This window comes from Ursus americanus, chromosome 10 (assembly GCF_024610735.1).
Source record: "Ursus americanus isolate L20-20 chromosome 10, mUrsAme1.1.p, whole genome shotgun sequence".
Classification (NCBI taxonomy): Eukaryota; Metazoa; Chordata; class Mammalia; order Carnivora; family Ursidae; genus Ursus; species Ursus americanus.
In genome coordinates, this window is record NC_142136.1 from 53344516 (window position 1) to 53366928 (window position 22413).

At 37.0% G+C, this 22413-nt stretch overlaps 1 protein-coding gene across 1 annotated transcript in view; it reads right to left on the reverse strand.

Moving 5' to 3' along the window:
- NUFIP1 (nuclear FMR1 interacting protein 1) overlaps window positions 1–22413 on the reverse strand; it is a 43791-nt gene that overhangs the window by 654 nt on the left and 20724 nt on the right. Inside the window, exons 7-9 of the mRNA XM_045796775.2 lie at window positions 17785–17957; window positions 9279–9395; window positions 1048–1265 (exon numbers count right to left, since the gene is read on the reverse strand). Coding sequence (XP_045652731.1) covers window positions 1048–1265; window positions 9279–9395; window positions 17785–17957 — 508 coding nt within the window. The remainder of the gene's footprint in view (window positions 1–1047; window positions 1266–9278; window positions 9396–17784; window positions 17958–22413) is intronic.

A 22413-nucleotide genomic window follows, 5' to 3' on the forward strand; every position in this document is an offset into this window, starting at 1 on the left:
GAGGACCCTCCTAAACCCAAACTTACAAACAGTACAGAAACTGATAAGCAGATAGAGTAAATACAGTAATGATGAAACCAGCAGTAAAAAATCCCAACATTCCTGGATTTTCGCAACTTTTCATTTTTGTGCTTATTGTAATTGAAGGAAATCTAAAAATCCCTGGTATTTAGAAGAAATCCATAACCAAGGAATCATATGTGATTTGCCAAAAAGGACAAGATCACTCGATTTATTTTCTGATGTCATTAGTGTAGTTTAGAAACATCACAAAGGAATGAATATTCAGTGAAGAGATGACTTAATTTACCACTTACAAGGTATTCTGAAAATTCAACTTACTTTATATAAGCACTGAAATTTACAAAAGAGAGAGTCCCATTTCCGATCAATTTAAACAAGAAGTAACTGTGTCTACATGTAACACCTCAAAGAGTGTAGCCACAGAACAATTGAGCTATAGCATAAACACTTAGGTGACAGGGCAAAAACAACTTCCACACGTTGTCAATAGTTCTACAATTCTAGTAAAAATTTCAGAATATTTTCTAATACTTTTAGCATGAAAGAACTGGCATCTTTGAACAGCTTCATGTCCATGACTTAGAATCAAAAGATGTGCTACTTTCTCTTTTAAAATCTGAATAGATTTTTCAGCACATCATTCTAAGAATAAAGTCAATAATGCACAAAATAAACACATAACAACCTTTCTCCCTTCGGTCTGCCTTTGTATTTAGTTGTGATTTCAATGGAAACTTTAAAAATGTCACTACACCTCAATACATATTTCCTTATCAATTAGTTAAATCTATAGATTCTTTTATTTTAAGCAGTTTTGAAAAGTGTAACTACTCCACGTTTGCTGAACAGCAGCTGTATTCCAAATGCAGCTTCAAAATTAAGATACACAAATGAGTCTTCAAGGAGCAAATGTCTTTGGTAAACTTTAAAAACACACACGCATGAACCCATGCAGAAACCCAGTGGCTCTACCTTCATCATCTGAGAAGAACACAGATTAGAATGTAAAGAAAAATCATTTACCATTTCCAGGAGATATGGATGGCGTGTCCTTGGTTCAAATAACGATTGATAGTTGTGATAATCTTTTTTCCTCTTAGGGTTTGTCTTTTTAAAACTCTTCTTTCGGCTCTCGTACTTTCTAACAGTCACTTTAACACTCGGACTTGGTCTCCTCGGAGTATTGCTCGGAAGAACCTCATCTGCCACCAGAATGTCTGCTTCAGTCTTAATGGGAGCTTCTACGTGTAATGAAAAACAAATACAAAGATAACAACAAAAACCAGGTAAACTTCCAAAATAACCAAAAGAGCCATAATACTTCCCCCCAGCAGCCATAATATTGGCCACTTACTAATAAAAACTAGGCATTTTCAATGTAGTACGGTATTTTTCAAATCGGAAATATAACTGCCAAGATCTGAAGAGATTACCATAAAGAGTTAAAGAAAGCGATCTCTATGAAGGAAACAATACCAGATAGAAACTTGGATCCACACAAAGGAATAAAGAGTGTCAGAAATGTCAATATGTGGATAAATACAAAAGATATTTTTTTTAATTTAAAATAGGTTTTAAAGATAACTGACTATTCAACGCAAAAATAGTAATAATGTATGTGGAATTTATAACATCTGTAGAAAACCTAGTAACAACAGCACAGAGGAGGGGAAGAGGAGAGTGTAAGTATATTGCTATAAAATTCTTAAATCCTATATGAAGTGAGATAATATTACTGAAAGTATACTGTGATAAGTTGAAGCTGCATACTATATACTCTAGATAGACCAACTCCTAAAAAGTAAAACAAAGAGGTTCAATGAATAAACCCATATTTGCACTGCCCTAATAAGGCAGCATAAATCCAAAGGAAGGAAAACAGAACAAATGGTGAGATAAAAAGAAACAAGCCATATCAATAATTACAATATATATAAATAGTTTAAACATCCCACTTAAAAGGGTGAGTAGTCAGACTGGGGCAGGGTGGTGGGGAACAACAAGACCAACTACATAATGTCTACAAGAAACCAACTTTAAATTATAGGCAGTTCTTGCTTTCACAAACAGAACTGAAATTAAATCTCAGTTACCCAGGAAGTACAAAGCAAGGACTGCCTGTGACCAGTCACAGGTTAAAAGTAAAAGGGGAAAGAAAAGACCATGCATACACCAATCATAAAAAAAGTTGGACTGGCTATATCAGTATCAGACAAAGGAGACTTCAGAACAGGGACTATAATCAGGGACAAAGGACAGTTCATAATGGTAAAGAAATCAATTCAGCAAGAAGGCAAAACAATAACACCTAATAACAGAGTTTCACTATACAAGTAGCAAAAGCTCACAGAGCTGAAACAAGAAATAGACAAGTCTATTAACAAGGTTGGAAACTTAACACTCCGCTCTCAGTAACTGAAGAACAATTAAACAGAAAATGAGCAGGGATATAGAAGACCTAAGTACCACTAACAACTCAAATTGACAAACACTGAACCCAATATACATTTTGTCAAGTTCACATGAGCATTCACTTGGTTAGGCTAGAAAACAAGTCTCAATAAACTGGAAAAACAAAAACACTCTGAAAGTGTACAAAGTATGTTCTCTGACCGTAACAGAATTAAAGTTAAGTCATTAACAGAAAACTATCTAGAAAACCTCAAAATCTCTGGAAACTAAACAACATATATCTAAATAACCCATGTATTAAAGAACAAATCACAAGAGACATTAGAAAATATTTTTAAAATAATAAAAACGAAAACATAAATTTGTAGGATGCAGCTAAAGCAATGCATGGAGGCAAATTAATAGCTTTGATTGCTTTTATTAGAAATGAAGGAAAAAAGAGAAAAAAATTAAAATAAAAAAAAGAAATGACATTGAGGAAGACATAAAAAGATGGAAAGATATTCCATGCTCATGGATCGGAAGAATTAACATAGTTAAAATGTCCATGCTACCCAGAGCAATCTACACTTTCAATGCTATCCCGATCAAAATACCGAGGACATTTTTCAAAGAACTGGAACAAATAGTCCTTAAATTTGTATGGAACCAGAAAAGACCCCGAATCTCCAAGGAACCGTTGAAAAGGAAAAACAAAGCTGGGGGCATCACAATGCCGGATTTCGAGCTGTACTACAAAGCTGTGATCACAAAGACAGCATGGTACTGGCACAAAAACAGACACATAGACCAATGGAACAGAATAGAGAGCCCAGAAATGGAACCTCAGCTCTTTGGGCAACTAATATTTGATAAAGCAGGAAAAAACATCCGGTGGGAAAAAGACAGTCTCTTCAATAAATGGTGCTGGGAAAATTGGACAGCTACATGCAAAAGAATGAAACTTGACCACTATCTCACACCATACACAAAAATAAACTCCAAATGGATGAAAGACCTCGATGTGAGACAGGAATCCATCAAAATTCTAGAGGAGAACATAGGCAGCAACCTCTACGACATCGGCCAAACCAACCTTTTTCATGATACATCCCCAAAGGCAAGAGAAACAAAAGATAAAATGAATTTATGGGACTTCATCAAGATTAAAAGTTTCCGCACAGCCAAGGAAACAGTCAGAAAAACTAAGAGGCAGCCCACGGAATGGGAGAGGATATTTGCAAATGACACTACAGATAAAGGACTGGTATCCAAGATCTACAAAGAACTTCTCAAACTCAATACACGAGAAACAAACAAATCAAAAAATGGGCAGAAGATATGAACAGACACTTTTCCAATGAAGACATACAAATGGCTAACAGACACATGAAAAAATGTTCAAAATCATTAGCCATCAAGGAAATTCAAATCAAAACCACACTGAGATACCACCTTACGCCAGTTAGAATGGCAAAAATAGACAAGGCAAGAAACAACAATTGTTGGAGAGGATGTGGAGAAAGGGGATCCCTCCTACATTGTTGGTGGGAATGCAAGTTGGTACAGCCACTCTGGAAAACAGTGTGGAGGTCCCTTAAAAAGTTACAAATTGACCTACCCTATGATCCAGCCATTGCACTACTGGGTGTTTACCCCAAAGATACAGACGTAGTAAAGAGAAGGGCCATATGCACACCAATGTTCATAGCAGCAATGTCCACAATAGCTAAATCGTGGAAGGAGCCGAGATGCCCTTCAACAGATGACTGGATTAAGAAGTTGTGGTCCATATATACAATGGAATATTACTCAGCTATCAGAAAGAACGAGTTCTCAACATTTGCTACAACATGGATGGCACTGGAGGAGATAATGCTAAGTGAAATAAGTCAAGCAGAGAAAGACAACTATCATATGATTTCTCTCATCTATGGAACATAAGAACTAGAATGATCAGTAGGGGAAGAAAGGGATAAAGAAAGGGGGGGTAATCAGAAGGGGGAATGAAACATGAGAGACTATGGACTATGAGAAACAAACTGAGGGCTACAGAGGGGAGGGGGGTGGGGGAATGGGATAGGCCGGTGATGGGTAGTAAGGAGGGCACTGGGTGTTATACACAACTAATGAATCATCGAGCCTTACATCGGAAACCGGGGATGTACTGTATGGTGACCAACATAATATAATAAAAAATCATTATTAAAAAAAAAAAAATGAAAAAGAGTCTAAAATCAATTATCTGAACTTCCACTATATGAGATAGAGAGTGAGAAGGGAAGAAATAACAGAGTGAAAATCAATGAATTAGAAATAGCTAATAGAGAAAAAGCAATAAACCCAGAAGTTGGTTCACTCTAAAGAGAGTAATAAAATTAATAAACTGCTAGCAAGAGTGATCAAGAAAAAAGGAAAAAATACCATTTAATAATATGAAGAATCAAAAAGAGGACATCACTATAGATCTTACAGATATCACAAGAAAATGTTGTGAGCAACCTTATGCCAATAAATTTGACAAATTAGATGAAACAAATTTTTTTGAAAAACACAAATTACCAAAGCTGAACAAGAAAAAATAGAAAACCTGAACAGTCCTATATCTATTAAGGAAGTTTAATTCATAATCTAAAATCTACCCCCCTAAAATGCCAGGTAGAGATGACTCCACTATTGAATTCTACAAACAAGAAAAAATGGCAGCAATCCTACACAAACCCTTAAAAAAGAGGAGGAAGAAACAGATCCCAACTCATACCAAATCCAGAGAAAAGTAATCCATTACAGGAAAAGAAAAAGACAAACCAATAATCCTTCGTGAACATGGAGGTAAAAATCTTTAATAAATTATTAGCAAATCAAATCCAGCAATGTATTAAAAAGGTAATACACCATGACTAAGTAGATTTTATTCCAAGAATATAAGATTGGTTTGATACTTGATAATCAATCTATGTATTTCACCACATTAACAGAATGAAGAAGAAAAACCATATGATTAGTTGAAAACTCACAAGTTTTAAGGATCCCCTCCTCTCATCCCTAAAATGGTTATTCTGTATATTTTGACAAGCTGATGTGATATAAAGACTTCAATTCTAGAAGCTGGGAGACTGGGTTCAACTGCCTGGACGAGAGTGTAGGAGTCTAATCATATCCCTCAAAACCTGTACACCCAACTGTTACTTAGCACCAAATGTGTTAATTATGTTTGAAGGGAAGTAAAGGGTAAGTGTTAGAAGCACAAACCCTGGTCCCAAACTGTTCAAGCTCTAGTTCCATCACATACTACTTGTGATCTTGAGGCAAGCTACTTATCTCTGCCTAAATATCCCCATAAATAATGGCACCTGCTTCATGAGGTTATTGCAATAATTAAATGAGTAAAGCACATAAAACGGCCTGACACAGAATAAGCACTATACAAGAATTTGCTATGATGGGGCACCTGGGTGGCTCAGTTGGTTAAGCACCCAACTCTTGATTTTAGCTCAGGTCATGATCTCGGGGTTGTGAGATTGAGTCCCCATGCCAGGCTCTGCGCTGAGCATGGAGCCTGCTTGAGATCCTCTCTCCCCCTCCACCCCACCTGAGTGCACATGCGCATGCATGCTATCTTAAAAAAAAAAAATTGCTAGGATGGCAGCGGTTTGATGTGCCCTCAAAGAGATGGAAAAAAGAAAAACAATTAGAGAAATGGAACCATAAAAGAATGGAGCAAAGAATTCAAAGTGGTTTGTAGAGTTCAAAACTATGGGAATAATAACAAAAGACAAAAAGAAAAACCAAGGTACTACTTTTTGTTATTTCCTTCCCCTTCAAGTATTGATCTTCTGGGCACCTGAGTGGCTCAGTCAGTTAAGCCTCTACCTTCCACTCAGGTCATGATCCTGGAGTCCTGGATCAAGCCCTGAGACAGTCTCCCTACTCAGTGGGGAGTCTGCTTCTCCCTCTGCCCCTCCCCCTACTCATGGTTTCTCTCTTTCTCTCAGATAAATAAAATCTTAAAAAAAAAAAAAAAGTATTGATCTTCCAATCCAGGAATACAAAAGTCAAATGAATCAGAGCTTCCATTGTCAATTTTCTACTAAGGAATAAGGAACTGGGGCCATTTATATTTTTCTTGAGGCTCACAATATTTCCCAGCTTAGTATCCTATTTTAATGCAATATTTACCAACCCAAATGAATTTAAAATATAACCACTGAATTTTTTCAAACCTATAAATCACACTTCTTGATTTGTGGCCTTTAAAACTGAGTTTTCAACTTGGAGGACCCCCAGTCATAGCCCAAACCAGTTTGAAAAAAAACAGTTTTGGAGAGCTACAAAACTGCGCTTAACTTCTAACATGGCAAAACAAAAAACAAAAAACGAACATGCAAAATCTGGAACAGATATCAAACTAACCCATCTGGAAGTATTACTCACTGAAATTTTCCTTCCTATGTGTATCTTAATGATTTTGACGTCCCCAGAGCCAAGCAGAGCCTCTTGTTTTGCTTCAGTCTTTCTTGAGGGGCCCCTTCCTTGTTTAAAACTCTTCCTGGAAAAGCACTAGCCATGTTTAGATCCTCGATACACCTTTGTATTAATTCCTAAGTTGAGAAAGATTGTAACTATGATAACACAAGTGTTAAAATCTGTGAGGCATCAAACTGCTCCTCTCCATTTAGAATCCACTTAAATAAGCAGCCTTCTAGAAGCTACTTCATGGTTCAGAGAAAGCCCGCTTTATTTCTTTGGTTTATTTTTTCCAAAGTCCCTATGTGTCAATACCCTATCCTATAGCCCAGAATTTACAATGGAAGTTGGAAACTTGCTAGTGACCTGGATGGCTTAATAAAGCTGAATTCAAAATACATACAATAATTCTTAAGCATTAGGAATGTAAAGCAAGGGCTTTTTCCTTTAGGCAGGGGATTTTAGACAATTAGCAAAAATAAATTCATATAAGATAAAATTTATCTTTTAAAAGATAATATCTATAAGAAAAGGCTATGCATTTCTGTGCAGGAAGACAGAAAATGTAACACAGAGAACGACTGTAATGAAAGGCAATACAGTTGGCTTTTTTTAGATTTTTAAGTCCCTAAACCTAGGCTTTACATCAGCTCTCCCACATACTAGCTTTGTAAACTTGTCTTCTTTAAGCTTAAGGTTCTACAAATGAAGGAGTGGGACCTCATAGATCCCTCCCGGTTTCCTTTCTTCCTTCTAATTTAAAAATGGTGGCAGCCTCAAAATGAAGACCTGAGGGGCGCCTGGGTGGCTCAGTTGGTTAAACATCTGCCTTCGGCTCAGGTCATGATCCCAGGGTCCTGGCATCGAGTCCCACATGCGCTCCTTGCTCAGCAGGGAGCCTGCGTCTCCCTCTGCCTGCCTCTCCCCCTGCTTGTGTGTGTGCAAATAAAGACATGAGAATGAAAGTATTAAATGCTTTATCTTAACAGAGAGAGAGAGAGAAGAGAAGAGAGCACTAGTGCAGCTTGTTTTTATAACATTCAGTAATCTGGTAATAGCTTTCATTGCTATCACCTGTCATAAATACAAGCGATAAGCAGGAAATGTAATATGTGTTTAAAGAATAACTCCATCTTCATATCAGTGTACTGGAAACAAGAGTAAAGAAATAAATACTGTTTTTCTTAAAATCAAAATAAAAACAAGAAGAGGTAACCATCTGTTAAGAAATACTCTGATAAAACCAAAGTAGTTTATATTTCAAAATTCAAGTAGCTTTTAACCAGCTACCATAGTAAACCATGGTTCATTAAAAAAGAAGAAAAAAAACCCTATGTTACAGATACATCTAAACGTTATCCTTCATATTAAATCCCAACTCTTTATCCTTCAACGTCTTCCAACTATACAGTGATTATCTCTAGCTTAAACATTAAAAGTGCCGCTATCTTCATCCAATTACACTCATATCTTCCCTTCTTTCTACACACTCACTTGTAGACCCTGTACTCTTATCTTCAGTTCAGCTCCTACCGTGATTACACATCTTGTCCAGAGACACAGACACATGAATTCTCTCACGGTTGGTAAAGCCCAAATAAATTTACCATGCAGAGCCAGGTTTCCACAACAGAAAGGCACAGACTTATTCACTCAACATATGCTAATTATTTATATGAACCTTAGGTTTAGAATTGCCACGCTACAACAGGTCAGTAACATACTCACAACTTTCAGGTGACCCCCCAAAAATATGCTAGATTAAGCTGGTTTGTTGTCATCTTTAAAGGTTAGACATGTATCCTGTACATCACTGATTTCTCAGAAAGAACCCTGAAAGAATTCCATTTCATCCAGTCTTTAAAACACACAGGCTAATTCGACACAAGTATAGGGTTACTGTGTTCTCCAAATGAGGTAATTTATGTAAATGCGCCCCATAAAAAACAATGCTCTATATACATGTAAGGAATTGTCATCCCCGTTGTCACAAGGACCTCTCTTCACCTAACAAAGGTGCTGTAAACATGTTACCACAAGGGCTCTTGAGAGTAGAAAAAAGAAATTAACTTTCTTTGCACTTTCTTTGCTCTGTCTTTTAGAATTTTCTTTGATTCCATTAATGGAATATTCTCTCCTGCTCTTCCTATTCTGTCATTATGTTATTTTGGCCTTTTTCTCCCAGACTAGCAACACATTTACTCGTTTCTCAAGTTTTCCTTTATCCCATGCTAACATCAAACGAAAAATGTGAAGATTAAATAAAGATGTGCCTGACACATCTCGTCCTCAGAAAGACACACATGAAGGGACGCTACTGATGCACAGTGCACATCAAATTCCAACAGCAACCGAACGAAACCCACCCGCCTGTAACAAAGGAGGCCATGACTTACCTTCCGGCTCGCTCTCTGACCCCGACAGACTGCCATAGCTGCTCATGAGTGAGCACAGGGCTGGCGTCACTTCCTTGGGTATGACAGTCCCTTGTGGTTTCTCCTCTTTATCAGACTCTGAAACAGAGCGGGAAAGAAGTAAAACCGTATACCAAACACATCCACCAGCATAAAAAGGAAAGCTGACAGCCCCCCCCTTCACATGCTAGTAAAAAGAAAGTCATTTCTGATCATTTGCTTAATCTGCCCCCAAAACAGAATTCAGGAAACCCGAACATTTTCCCTTGGTTTAAACCTTCATGGTCGGAGAATCTACTTGCCCCAGAGAGAAGACAGAAGGCCAATGGAAGCTGTAGCACAGCTCAATTACTTACCATGCTCCACAGGTTATGGAATTTGGGCCTTCTCTAAATTAATTATACAGTCTTCGCTACTAATTTATTTTACTTTATTTAGGCTATTGTGCTATTAATTAATTTTATTAAGGTAGAAGGAAGGCCAAGGCCAGAAATTCATTTAACTTCACTGGATTAGGATAATTGACTATAAAAATTAGATTTAGGAATAATATAAAAATATCTACTTTTTTTGTTTTTTATTTTATTTTATTTATTTGAGAGAGAGAGATTGAGAGACCAAATGGGAGGAGGGGCAGAGGGAGAAGCAGACTTCCTGCAGAGCAGGGAACCGACGTGGGACTCCATCTGGGATCATGACCTGAGCCGAAGGCAGACGCTTAACCAACTGAGCCACCCAGGCGCCCTACCCTTTTTGTTTTTAAGACTGGTTTCGAGGGCACAAATAATAGTTAAACCATTCTATATATAAAGGCATAGTCAAAGACTAATGCTGAAATGAATTCACCTAAAGTTTTTAATATTTAGAACTTCTAAGAACTTAAGTAAACAAGCCAAGCCAGAGAATTTGGCCAATACCAAAGAGCCTGCCAAAGGTAGTGTTTGATCAGAGCCCAGTGAGCCTAATTGTAGCCTCAGGACACCACCTGTTACATTGGTTTTGGCAGCTCTAAAAATGTATTAAATCTAGTCTAAACAACCAATAAAAAATAAAGCCTCACTGAAGAATGAAGACAGGAAGTAACCTGTCTATGTAATGTACCAGCTCAATCCACAAGCAATATGAAACGTTTCAAGACAGCATTTAACGTTCACCAAGTCAGTCCAGGGGAAAACAAAACATGCCAGTAGGAATGGGGGTATACTTCCGTATGAATATGGAACTACCATCTGCTGGTGGATGAAGTTAAATACCCTCTCCTCCACCCATCCACGCTACCCAGCACCACACCCTCTGAAAACTGCTCCTTATCAATTTTAAGCTAACTTATTATCTTTTCTCATGAATTAATAAGGGGAAAGAAAAATAATGCAGTTCTACATACAAATTACTAGTGGACTAAACAGAAGTCTACGACAATATTAATATGGAGACTGTTCATCTCACTGTTTGAATGATGACAAGCCAAACTATTATTTCCTTCTAAGACCCAAAGAGAGGTACTGAAAAGCACAGTACAGTTGACTGTAATGCTCTTTAAAAGTATGAGCTTGTTTAATTCTTAGGAGGTATCATTTTCACTATTAATTACAGATGATGAAACCAAAATTCAGAGAATCTGAGTAACTTTTCCTTCAGGTAACAAAAGTAGACAACAGTTGGCTCAAAGTTAAATCTGGGCTACCTGACTCCAAATCCCAAGTCTTAACTAATGGGCTAGAATCTCTCCTACAGATACATAAAGTCCTTTTATTAACATGAAGCCATCCTACCAAACTGTCTCTATGGTCAATAATAATGCTATTAAGTGTCTTCCTCCAGCTATGGTTCCATTTCTCTGTTCCCTGTTAGAGCAAAACTCTAAACAACTATCTGATGCACTTTGATGTGAACAAGTACAAGCGACAGGAGGGAAAGGGCTTGACTTTGTTCAGTACTGTATCCTAAGAGCCTAGAACAGTACGTAAGTACTGAACAAATATTTGAAGAACAAACTGTTGCATGAATGAGTAAAGACGAGTTCAGAAAAGGCTAACTGGTACAAGACGATAGGGCTATGAAGAGCTAGAGCCATAACAGAAACCTAGTTCTGACTGGATTCAGAGCTCATCTTTCTTTCTTTCTTCTTTCTTTCTTTCTTTCTTTTCTTTCTTTCTTTCTTTCTTTCTTTCTTTCTTTCTTTCTTTCTTTCTTTCTTTCTTTCCTTTAATAACGTGACTCCATTTTTATTTTTAAAAATCACATACATGTAATAAGAAAAATATTAAAAGGATATACAACAAATGTGAGCAGTGGCTGTCTCTGTAAGTGGAGGTTTTTTAAAATGCTCTTCAGTTTCTTCTGTTTTTATAATCAGAATATAACAGAAAAACATAGGGAAATAAACCCTGGAGGAAAGTGTTTCCTTACAATTCAATTCAAGAAGTGGAGGGCAAGGCTTGAATAGGCCTACATATCGCCTCTTTTCCCGCCTTCCCCTTTTTTAAAACCTTGTATTTGAAACAATCTTAGATTTACACAAATGTTGCAAAGGTAGTACAGAGAACTTCCATATACCCTGCCATCTAGCTTCGCCCTTACATAAGCATGGCACAGCATAGCAACCAATTTAACACCGGTGTAATACTACCGAAACTACAGACTATATTGTGATTTCACTAGTTTTACCACTAATACCCTTTTCTTGCTTCAGGATCTAAGCCATCATATCACATTATACATTTAGTCATCATGACTTCTTATGTGTGTCTTCTCCAAATCTGTGACAATCTGTCAGTATTTCCTTGTCTTTAATGAACTTGACACTTTTGAAGACTACTGGTCAGTTACTGTAGAATGGCCCTTAGCTAAGGTCTATCTGATGTTTTATGATGATTACACAGAGGCTATGGATTTTAGGTAGTGCCCTTCTCGTCGCATCATACCAGGAGTCCATGACATCAACATGACTTATTACTAGTGGTGGTAACCTTGAGCTCTTGGTGGTCTGCCTGGTTTCTTTGCTATAAAGTTATGATTTTTCTCTTTCATTATTCTTTTTTTTTTTTTTTTTAAGGATTCATTAAGGCTAGCCCATATTCAAGGGGAAGGGAATTAAGCTCCCCCCTCCCCTCTTAGAGTAAGGAATATCAAAGAAATTTAGACATGTTAAAACCACCATAGTAAGTAATATTTAAGGGGAGATATTTTGAAACTACATAAATACCCTGTTTTAAAGTTTTGCCACTAATTTTACCATTCGTCAGTAGGTCTTGCCTGAAACAATTATTACTGTGGTGTTTTAATGATGACTTTTTGTTTCCTTCATTTCTTCTACATTTATTAATTAGAATTTTTCTGAAAGATCTGTCCCTCCCTCCCCATTTCTTATTTGTATCAGTATGGACTCATGGGTATTTATTTTATTCTTTGGGTTATAATCTATTATTATTTATTTTGTGGCTTGAATTGTTCCAACTTTGGCTATCTGGAGCATTTTCCAGTTGGTCCCTATATCCTTCTGACATGCCCACAATCCTGACGGATTTTTGAGCACTTTCTAACCTTCTGGCGCTGTTAAGATGCTCTACGTTCACTTTGTTATTTTCTCTGTCCCAGCTCTACAATCAATCATTTCTCCAAAAGGCCCTGGTTTCTTCAACTGGAGAACCACAATCTGGATGCCTGGCATACTCATTACCAGGACTGTCACAAAGTTCACTATACTGGAATGTCTCCCCATGGGTAGGAGTTAGGAGTTCACACAAATGAACAATTGCCCCCTCAGGTCGTCCTCCCTCAGTTATGTTTCAGGAATCCATGACACATAATAACACTTTGAAAAGAGGTACCGTCCTTTTGGCCCTATCAAAACATCCTCTATAGTGACTCTTCATCTAAAAAAAGGGGGGGCTGTTCCCAAAGTCCCTTGGATCTACCAGCAGTTTGAATATAGGCATTTTCAGCAGTTGGAAAGATTACGTTGAAGGCACTTACTGGCTGGCAAAATAATACTGAAGAAAATTCACTCACTTTTTAACAAAAACAGACAAAACACCTCTCTAAACTAAAAATGCCAGTATAAAGACAGGAGTAATGAAGATGATAAAATCAAACTTTAAAATGATTACAAAATACCAGCTCAAATAATTACTCTTACTGCTAAAACCCTAGCAATACTTCTCTTAGAGTAAATCTCTCCTCTCTATCTCATACATACCCATCATGTGCCCTCTGACCAAATATATATATATATATATATTAATCTAAAATTTATCACTGGACTATGAATTTCTTGAAGTTTCAGAGAAACTTCTCTGAATTACAATGGTGGACAAGCAGAATGTAGGACCTCAAGTAAATCCCTGCTGAAATGAGAAGAAAAAAAAACCCAAAAAAAACAAAAAACGCCCTTTGTAAATCTTGTGTAAGTATAAACACTAGTTGTAAAAGCTTCCTGTCTGGATTCTTTCTACAGCTTATTTCTTTACTTGTCTCTCCCCCCTTCATCCCCTTACTATTTCTTATTGCCTTTATGAAGTGAAACACAATTACATACTCTAGCCCCAAGAAGACCTATAGATTAAGTACCCTAAAGAAAACGCAATATGTTGAAAAAGTCACCCTAAAAAATGGAAACCTTGCTTTATGGTTTCCAACTCTCAAAAACAAACATTAACAATGAGCATTCCTGACAGCTGATGGGCTAGCTTATATTCTTATTTTAACATCTACATTTAAACACCAGAAGCCCACCAAGCTTAATGTCAGTGCATACACTGATGTCCCCCCATGTTCTATGACAATAGCGATATTTAAACTATAATGAATGAATACCAAATTGGATCTTTTTCATTTTGTGAATGCGAAGGCACTTCAGTCACTGATGGTTGATGCACCTTACTGACCAGCTCTTCGCTTTCTAGCTCAGACAACACTTATTAAAACCACAGGTCAGGAAAGTCATAAAACATGTTGTATATACATTTAAACAAAAGCCACAAAATAAATGTGGTCCTAACTGATGAAATATCAAAAAAAGATTTAAAACAACAACAACACCTAGAGGACACTAGTTAGCAGAACATACAAGGAACTAAAAAATAAATAAATAAAAAACGGCACCATTAAGGACATCTAGTGAAAACAGGCCATATTCAAAACTGATTAATTTGCAGACTCAAATTACAGGCTTTCCCTTTGAAACAATATCAATCCCCAGTTTAAAGCACCTGCACAATGAATGAAAGTTCACATACTACCAATTATCACAAAAAATACTGATTTTCTAAGCATGATATGAAACAGATCTGTGAAGATCCTTAAGAACTGTTGTTTAAAATGTGAATGCTGCTATCCAGATAAGGTTCTGAGCCAAAAAAAGGAAAAAAAAAATACAAGGCATCAGGACATCTTCATTTTAAAAGTGAAATTAGGGGCGCCTGGGTAGCGCAGTCGTTAAGCGTCTGCCTTCGGCTCAGGGCGTGATCCCGGCATTCCGGGATCGAGTCCCACATCGGGCTCCTCCGCTGGGAGCCTGCTTCTTCCTCTCCCTCTCCCCCTGCTTGTGTTCCCTCTCTCTGGCTGTCTCTCTGTCACATAAATAAATAAAATCTTTAAAAAAAAAAAATAAATAAAAATAAAAGTGAAATTAGTGATGAAAAGTATTAACTGCCACCTGAGAGCATGAATAGGGCCACATCACTGCAATCCTGCCCTGCCAACAACAACCTGAATAATGGGCACAACAACTGATCTTAAGGTTGAGAGAAGCAAGAGAGAAGAGAGAAGCAAGAGAGGCCCAGAGAGAAGCAAGCTGCTTCCAAACAAGTGTCACACTGACAGATCAGAAAGCAGACATGCTGGGACTATCCGGGCATGTGAAAAAATGGCACATGTCATTTTCTGTAACTATACTTGCAGTGAAAAGCTGAAGAACCAACGGTCTAAACATCGATTTGGAAAATGTAAACGTCCAGAAGAAATCCCAGGTAAAGGATAACATATATTTAAACGAAATCTTTCCTACAAAATTAAGTTACCCTAACTTGATCATTGGTTTTTCCTTAAAGAATAATATTATAAATGTATAACTTAATTGTAAGATTTTTATATTCAAATCTTACATAATCATCTTTGACCCTCAGCATAAGTAAAGGTTTCCACATTTATACCAAACAAAATTACTTGAGGCCTTTCATACAATTGCTCTTAGGAATCTGACTAAACACCTTCTACCATGAGGATGAAAGATACTACTGTTTCTCTCATCTAAAGCATCTGCTGAAGACCTAGATGCAGGCTTAAATAGAGCAAAATACATAAGCATCTTTTTGTTGGTATTTCACCAGATTACCACACACTGAAATATTTCTTTAAAAATGAGAAAACAGGGGCCCCTGGGTGGCTCAGTCAGTTAAACGTCAGCCTTTGGCTCAGGTCATGATCTCGGGATCCTGGGATCAAGCCCCACTTCAGGCTCTCTACTCAGCAGGGAGTCTGCTTCTCCCTCTCACTCTCCCTCTGTGCTCTCCCCCCTCTCTCTTATATAAATAAATAAAATCTTTAAAAAAAATAAAAAATAAAAATGAGAAAACAGAGGGCGGCCTGGCTGGCTCAGTCCATAGAGCATGCAACTCTCAATCTCAGGGTCTTGAGTTCAAGCCCCACGTTGGGTGTAGAGATTACTTAAAAAAAAAAAAAAGAGCGAGAGAGAAAGAAAACAGAATTAATCTACCAAAGCTAACAGAATGAAGACTATTCAACATTAGAGTCCCTTGAATGTTCATTTAGAGAACTGCATGAAGTGAAGAATTACATAATTTTCAGATTAGTAATTTACTAATTATAACAGTAGTTTTTGTATTTGTGTTTCAAGTATTTTAATGACATGAAAGTTTTTATTTGGATACAGAGGGTTTTTATCATCAAGGTCACTCACTGTAAATCTGAAGAACTGTGTGGGCTCTTACAACTTTTGAAGGAAAAAAATCAGTGCCCAAGAGTGAACTCAGAGCTGGCCCCAAATGTTATCTGCCTTTTCCTTGCTAACGGCAAGGATAAAAAGATGCCTTTCCTAAACTCTCTCCCACATCTCCAACTATCCTAGGCTCATACAATATTTTTTTAGATAAATTCAGACTTCACATTTAGAAGAAGCGTAGTGTCTAGTAGAACAGACTCTTAAATTCAAAGTCTGGCACCGCTGCCAACTAACAGCGGGGCTGAGGTAAATTACGTACCCTGTGCTCCTCAGTTCTAACATGCAAGTAGCAGCACATGCTCTCTGAAAGAGGTCTGGGATGAGGAAAAGAGTTCGCATGTAGAAAGCAGGTAGAGCACCCTAGGTACCTTACTCAGTAAGTGTTAGTGGGTGTTAAAATAATTACTATTATTCTAACTAAATGATATCTTATTAATCTTAGCCCAACACTCCCTTATGCCACAATCCTTTCCAACCTAATTCAGTTAGTTATCCCAATTTCTTGCCATCCGTAAGTTTAATAATTTGCCATGTGCTTATCATAGAAGCCACTGTCTTCTAAGCTAAACAGAGCGTGCTAGCATCAGCCCACTCACTAATACCACTCCTTTGCGGAAGAGAAAACACATACAATAAGATAAAGCGTCATGATGTTATTGGAAGGGAGGGGGTAGAAATATTTACATCTACATTTTCACTTTTCAGAAGGGGAAATGGAGCCTCAGAGGCTGGATGATATCTCTGTGTGGTTAGCAGCATTCTGGTCCTTTAATTTTTCAACTTATTAAGCAAGAGTAAGGGAATTCAAAGCTAATAGCAATATATTCTATGCGCTGAGGGAGAACAGTATCAAATACAATGAAATAATATTATTTACCCAAAGAGAGCATATTCATGCTCAGCAGCATAAATAATACTGGCTTCCACTGAAATTACGCACCTCATAAGTGGGGAGAAACAAACAAAATTGAGCAAATTTGAATCTACAGCATTAATACATTCAAAATAATCTTTTTTTTTTTTTAAGATTTATTTATTTTAGAGAGAGAGTCAGAGCGCAGGGGGAAAGGAGGTGGCAGAGGGAGAGAGACAGAGAGAATCCCAAGCAGACTCTCCTCTGAGAGCAGAGCCCAATGTGGAGCTCCTTCTCATAACCCTGAGATCATGACCTGAGCCAAAAATCAAAAGTCGGACACTTATCCTACTGAGTCACCCAGGTGCCCCCATACAGACCAATCTTAAGAACATTTCCAAGATCACACCATACTATGAAAATTATCCAATAGATATCATCTTTCTTTCACATCCTGCCTGCCTCATGCACCCACTCCCCAAGATTCAGAAAAGATGTCCAGAATTAGGGTTTTGACAAAACACTCCTACTACAAATAAAAACAAAAGCATCGTTCTATTTTTTTTTTTTATACATATTTGCCATTAAATTCTCCACAAACGACGCTGTGAAGAATCAACTCCAGCATCATGGTCGATAGGCTTACAAACGCACCACTTCCCTGTTCAGCTTACCAGAGTCAGTGTTTGCCAGAACACCCAGAGGGTCTGCATTTGCTTCAGGTGCACCTTCAGGCTTCGAATCACAGGCTGCTTGGTGTCCAACACGGTCATTTTTCCATTTGTGATGCCTGCCCGGGCTTCTGATCTTTGCCATCTGTGAATGTCTGGACATCCCCTTCATCTTGCTGCAGTGAGAAAAATGCAATTCTATATATAAAAGGCGCTGATCTCTCAAGAAAAATCTAAAGGAGAGTACTGAATGCAAAAGAAACAGCTGCCCTATCAGTCATGTGGAGCCCGGGACACTAAAGAAATCCAAATAAATAAACTCAATGGCTTCCAAAGACAGGGAACTTTATGGTAGATCTTGAAAAGAATAACATACCACGGTATACTACACTTTATTAATTCTGAGGTGCATATTTCCTCCCATATTTTAACCCCTCCGCAAATGGCCTATGTAGTATGATCAACAGTGGTCAATAGGCAGAATTCTTTCATTCCGATTGTACATAAAATAAAAGTGTTTTTTAGATTTTAAAGTGTGTTAACTCTTGTCTATTCATTTTCCAGGAGTCTTGAAAGTTTCTGACGCATTTACAAGTATGCTGCCTTGTTTGACCTTCATGACAACTCTTTGAAAGTAGATTAGACAGGCATTATTCTCTTCACTTTACAGGATAAACTTAAAGATCAGAAACTGAGCACAATTTCACAGCTACCTCAAATCAAGTGCCCTCTCAACAACTATAATTACTTCTCTTTGAAGGAAAACAAATGCTTGTTTGAGCATATTCTAAGGTAAACCGTGTAGGAAAAAATTTTCCAAAAAAGGTTCATTATACATTCTCAAAAGACAACAATACAAGGTATCCTTTGGTAGGGCTGAGTTTTCACAAAAATACATGTTTTTTCTAATTTGTCATTTGTTGGCAGAATTCTTTTTTTTTTTTTTTTTCATTAATAATGGAGGCTGCAGTTAGGAATACAGAAATTAGGAATCTGGGTTCAAATTCCAATTTTGGCACTTCCTAGCTGTGCCTCTTGGACAATATTGATATCCCTGTGTCTGTTTACTCCCTCATTTGTTGAAAGGGAATCGCAGAGACATAGAATTAATATAAAGTGCCACATTGAGCCCTTAATAAATGGTAGTTATTATCATAACAATTTCTAAATAATTTTCTAAACCAACATATTTGGTTAATATTTCTGCAATCCAAAAGTTCTTAATCCTTTTAGGGTCACCATAATCCTTACCGAGTCTCATTCCAAAAAATCATATATATACTCCAAATTTTGCAGAAAACCATGGGCCAATTTCCAATGTGCAACCACTGAAGTCAGGCCTCAACAGTATCATCACAGGTAAAACAGGTAGTTTTGGTCTCAGGCCCAAGGGCCCCATGAGAATAATGAAGAGATGCTACTTTCCTTAGGCTCTGATTCACAGGTGCCTTCCCTGTATCCTGCTCCTATAGCACCTGACTACAGATGGCTTCTAAATGATCATTTTAAGGTATTCACATTAGTGAATGAGTTAGAATGACTTGTTTTTTGTAAGATTTTTTTAAAAGATTTTATTTATTTATTTGAGAGAGAGAGGGAAAGAGAAAGAGAGAGAAAGAGAGAGACAGAACAAATGGGGGAGAGGGGCAGAGGGAGAGGAAGAAGCAGAAGCAGGCTCCCTGCTGAGCAGGGAGTCTGATGTGGGACTCGATCCCAGGACCCTGGAATCATGACCTGAGCCAAAGGCTGACACTTAACCGACTGAGCCACCCAGGGGCCCTAAGATTTTGTTTTTTTTTTAAAGTTATCTCCACACTCAACATGAGGCTAGATACAACCCCAAGATCAAGTCTCATGCTCTACCAACTAAGCCAGCCAGGTGCCTCTGGAATGACCTTTACCTGATCAGACCAATAGGACTTCACTGAAAGTGGTACATCTGGCATTTGCACTACCCCCACCTTTGAGGGAGTAGTTCCTTTACACCGTTGATTGACAATAATTTAAAAGGAAAAGTTTATTTAGTCAACACTCAAAAATACTTATACACAAAGATAATGTAAGTAAAGATGTAGATACACATGAAGTAGAGATTAAGGAATAATTATAACTAAAAAGCTAATAGAAAAGAAGTAAAACATTAAAAAATTATTTAATTAATTCAAAAGAAGGCAAGGGGGGCGCCTGACTGGCTCAGTCGGTTAAGTGTTCAACTCTTGATCTCCACTCAGGTCTTGATCTCAGGGTCTTATTGATCCCAGAGTCATGAGTTCAAGCCCCTTGTTGGGGCTGGGTGTGGAGCCTACTTAAAACAACAACAACAAAAAACAAACAAACAAAAGAAGGCAAGGAAGGAAATAAAGAAAAAAACAGGTCATATTAAAAAAGAACAAATAGAACAATGGTAGACTAAAACCCAACTATATTAGTAATTACTTTAAATGTAATTAAAAGATACAGACTGTTGGCCGAGATAATAAAAAATAAGACCAAATTATATATTCTCTAAGAAATACACTTTTAAGTATACAGATACAAAAGTTTAAAAGGAAAGGGTTGAAAACACTATCCTTTCCCTACTGCACCAAATTGCCATCAGCCATAGGTCAGGTGACTGTTTGCCAGAGGATCTGTCCTATTTACCTATCTTTGGACAACACCACACTACCTCCATCTCTTTCTTAGCTGTCTAGATCCTTCGGATTTTCATATAAATTTTAAAGCTTGTCAATACTAACTCCCCCTTCCACCACCCTACAAAACAAAACAAAATTTGCTGGGATTTTGATTGGGATAAATTTGGAGAGAAAATCATATAGAGTCTTCTAAATCCATGAACATTATGTATATTCCTCCATTTATTTAGGGCTTTATTTTTAAGCAACATTTTAGTTTTTAGTATAGAGGTCTTACAAGACTTTTGTTAGACGTATTCCTAGGTATTTAATATTTTGATGCTATCACAAATAGTATCTTCTAATTTTCATTTTCTAATTATTGTTAGCATGTAGACATATAACTGCTTTTTTAAAATACTGATTTTATATGTATTCAGCACACTTGCTAAATTCACTATTAACTGTAATTATAGATTTGTTTGGATTTTTTTTACAGACACAATCACATCAACTTTTTTTTTTTTAAGATTTTATTTATTTATTCGACAGAGATAGAGACAGCCAGCGAGAGAGGGAACACAAGCAGGGGGAGTGGGAGAGGAAGAAGCAGGCTCATAGCGGAGGAGCCTGATGTGGGGCTCAATCCCACAACGCCGGGATCACGCCCTGAGCCGAAGGCAGACGCTTAACTGCTGTGCCACCCAGGCGCCCCCAATCACATCAACTTTTAACAAATGACAGTTACTTCTTCCTTTTCAAATTTTGTATGTCCTTTTTTTTTTTTTTTTGCTTTATTATACTGTCCAAGACCTCCACTATGATGTTGAATAAAAGTGGTAATAGTGGCCATCTCTGTCTTGTTCTCAATCTCGGGGGAAAAAAAAATCGATATTTCACTACTAAGTATAATCTGGCTATAGGTTGTTTGTAGATATCCTTTATTAGATTGAGGGAATTACTTTTATTCCTAGTTTATCAAAAGTTTTTTTCATAACCAGATATTGAGTTTTATCAAAAATTTTTTGTTATTTATTAAGATAATCGTATCATTTTATTCTATTTTGTTCATGTGATGAATAACATTTGATTTTCAAATACCAAACTAACCTTGCTCCTGAAATAAATCCCACTTAGTAATGATGTATATCATTTTTTCCTACTTCCAGATTGATTTGCTAACATTTTGTTTAAGACTTTTGTGTCTCTGCTCAACAGATATTTGCTTCTGATTTTCCTTTATTATAATGTCAAGTTTTGTTATCAAGACTATACTGGACTCTTAAAATGAGTTGGAAGGACACCTGGGTGGCTCAGTAAAATTAAGCTTCCAAATCTTGATTTCACCTCAGGTCATGATCTTGGGGTTGTGAAATCAAGCCCCCTGTCAGGCTCTGCATTGGGTGTTCAGCCTGCTTGAGGTTCTCTCTCTCCCGCTGTCCCCATCCCCCACTCTTGCTCTTTCTCTCAAAAAAAAAATTTTTTTTAAATGAGTTGGAAAGTGTTCCCTTATTTTTAATTTGCTGGAAAAATTTTTGTAAGACTGGTATTTATTCTATAAATGTTTGGAATTTTTTGTAAAAAGGTTTTTAATTATGGATTTCATTTTGCTAACAAATACAAAATTATTCTGTTTTTTTTGAGTCAGTCTTAAAAATTTACATTTTAAATGTACTGCTTAAAATAAATAAATAAGTAAATAAATGCTTAATTTCTAAGCACTGGAGTTTTTTTAGCTATCTTTTCGTTATTGATTTTTAGCTTATCTTACGTTGGTCAAAATAAAACTTTTGAATTGTTTCAATCCTTTGGAAATTATTCATATTTGTTCTATGATCTGTTTGATACAATGTATATTCTTTGCATAAACAAAAAGTTGTTGGGAATATAAATATTCTAGATTAGACTAGTTGTATTCAAATCTTCTAAATCCTACAGCTCATTTTCTAATAAATACAGGGAAAGGTGTGTTAAAAATCTTCAAGTCTGGGGCGCCTGGGTGGCACAGCGGTTAGGC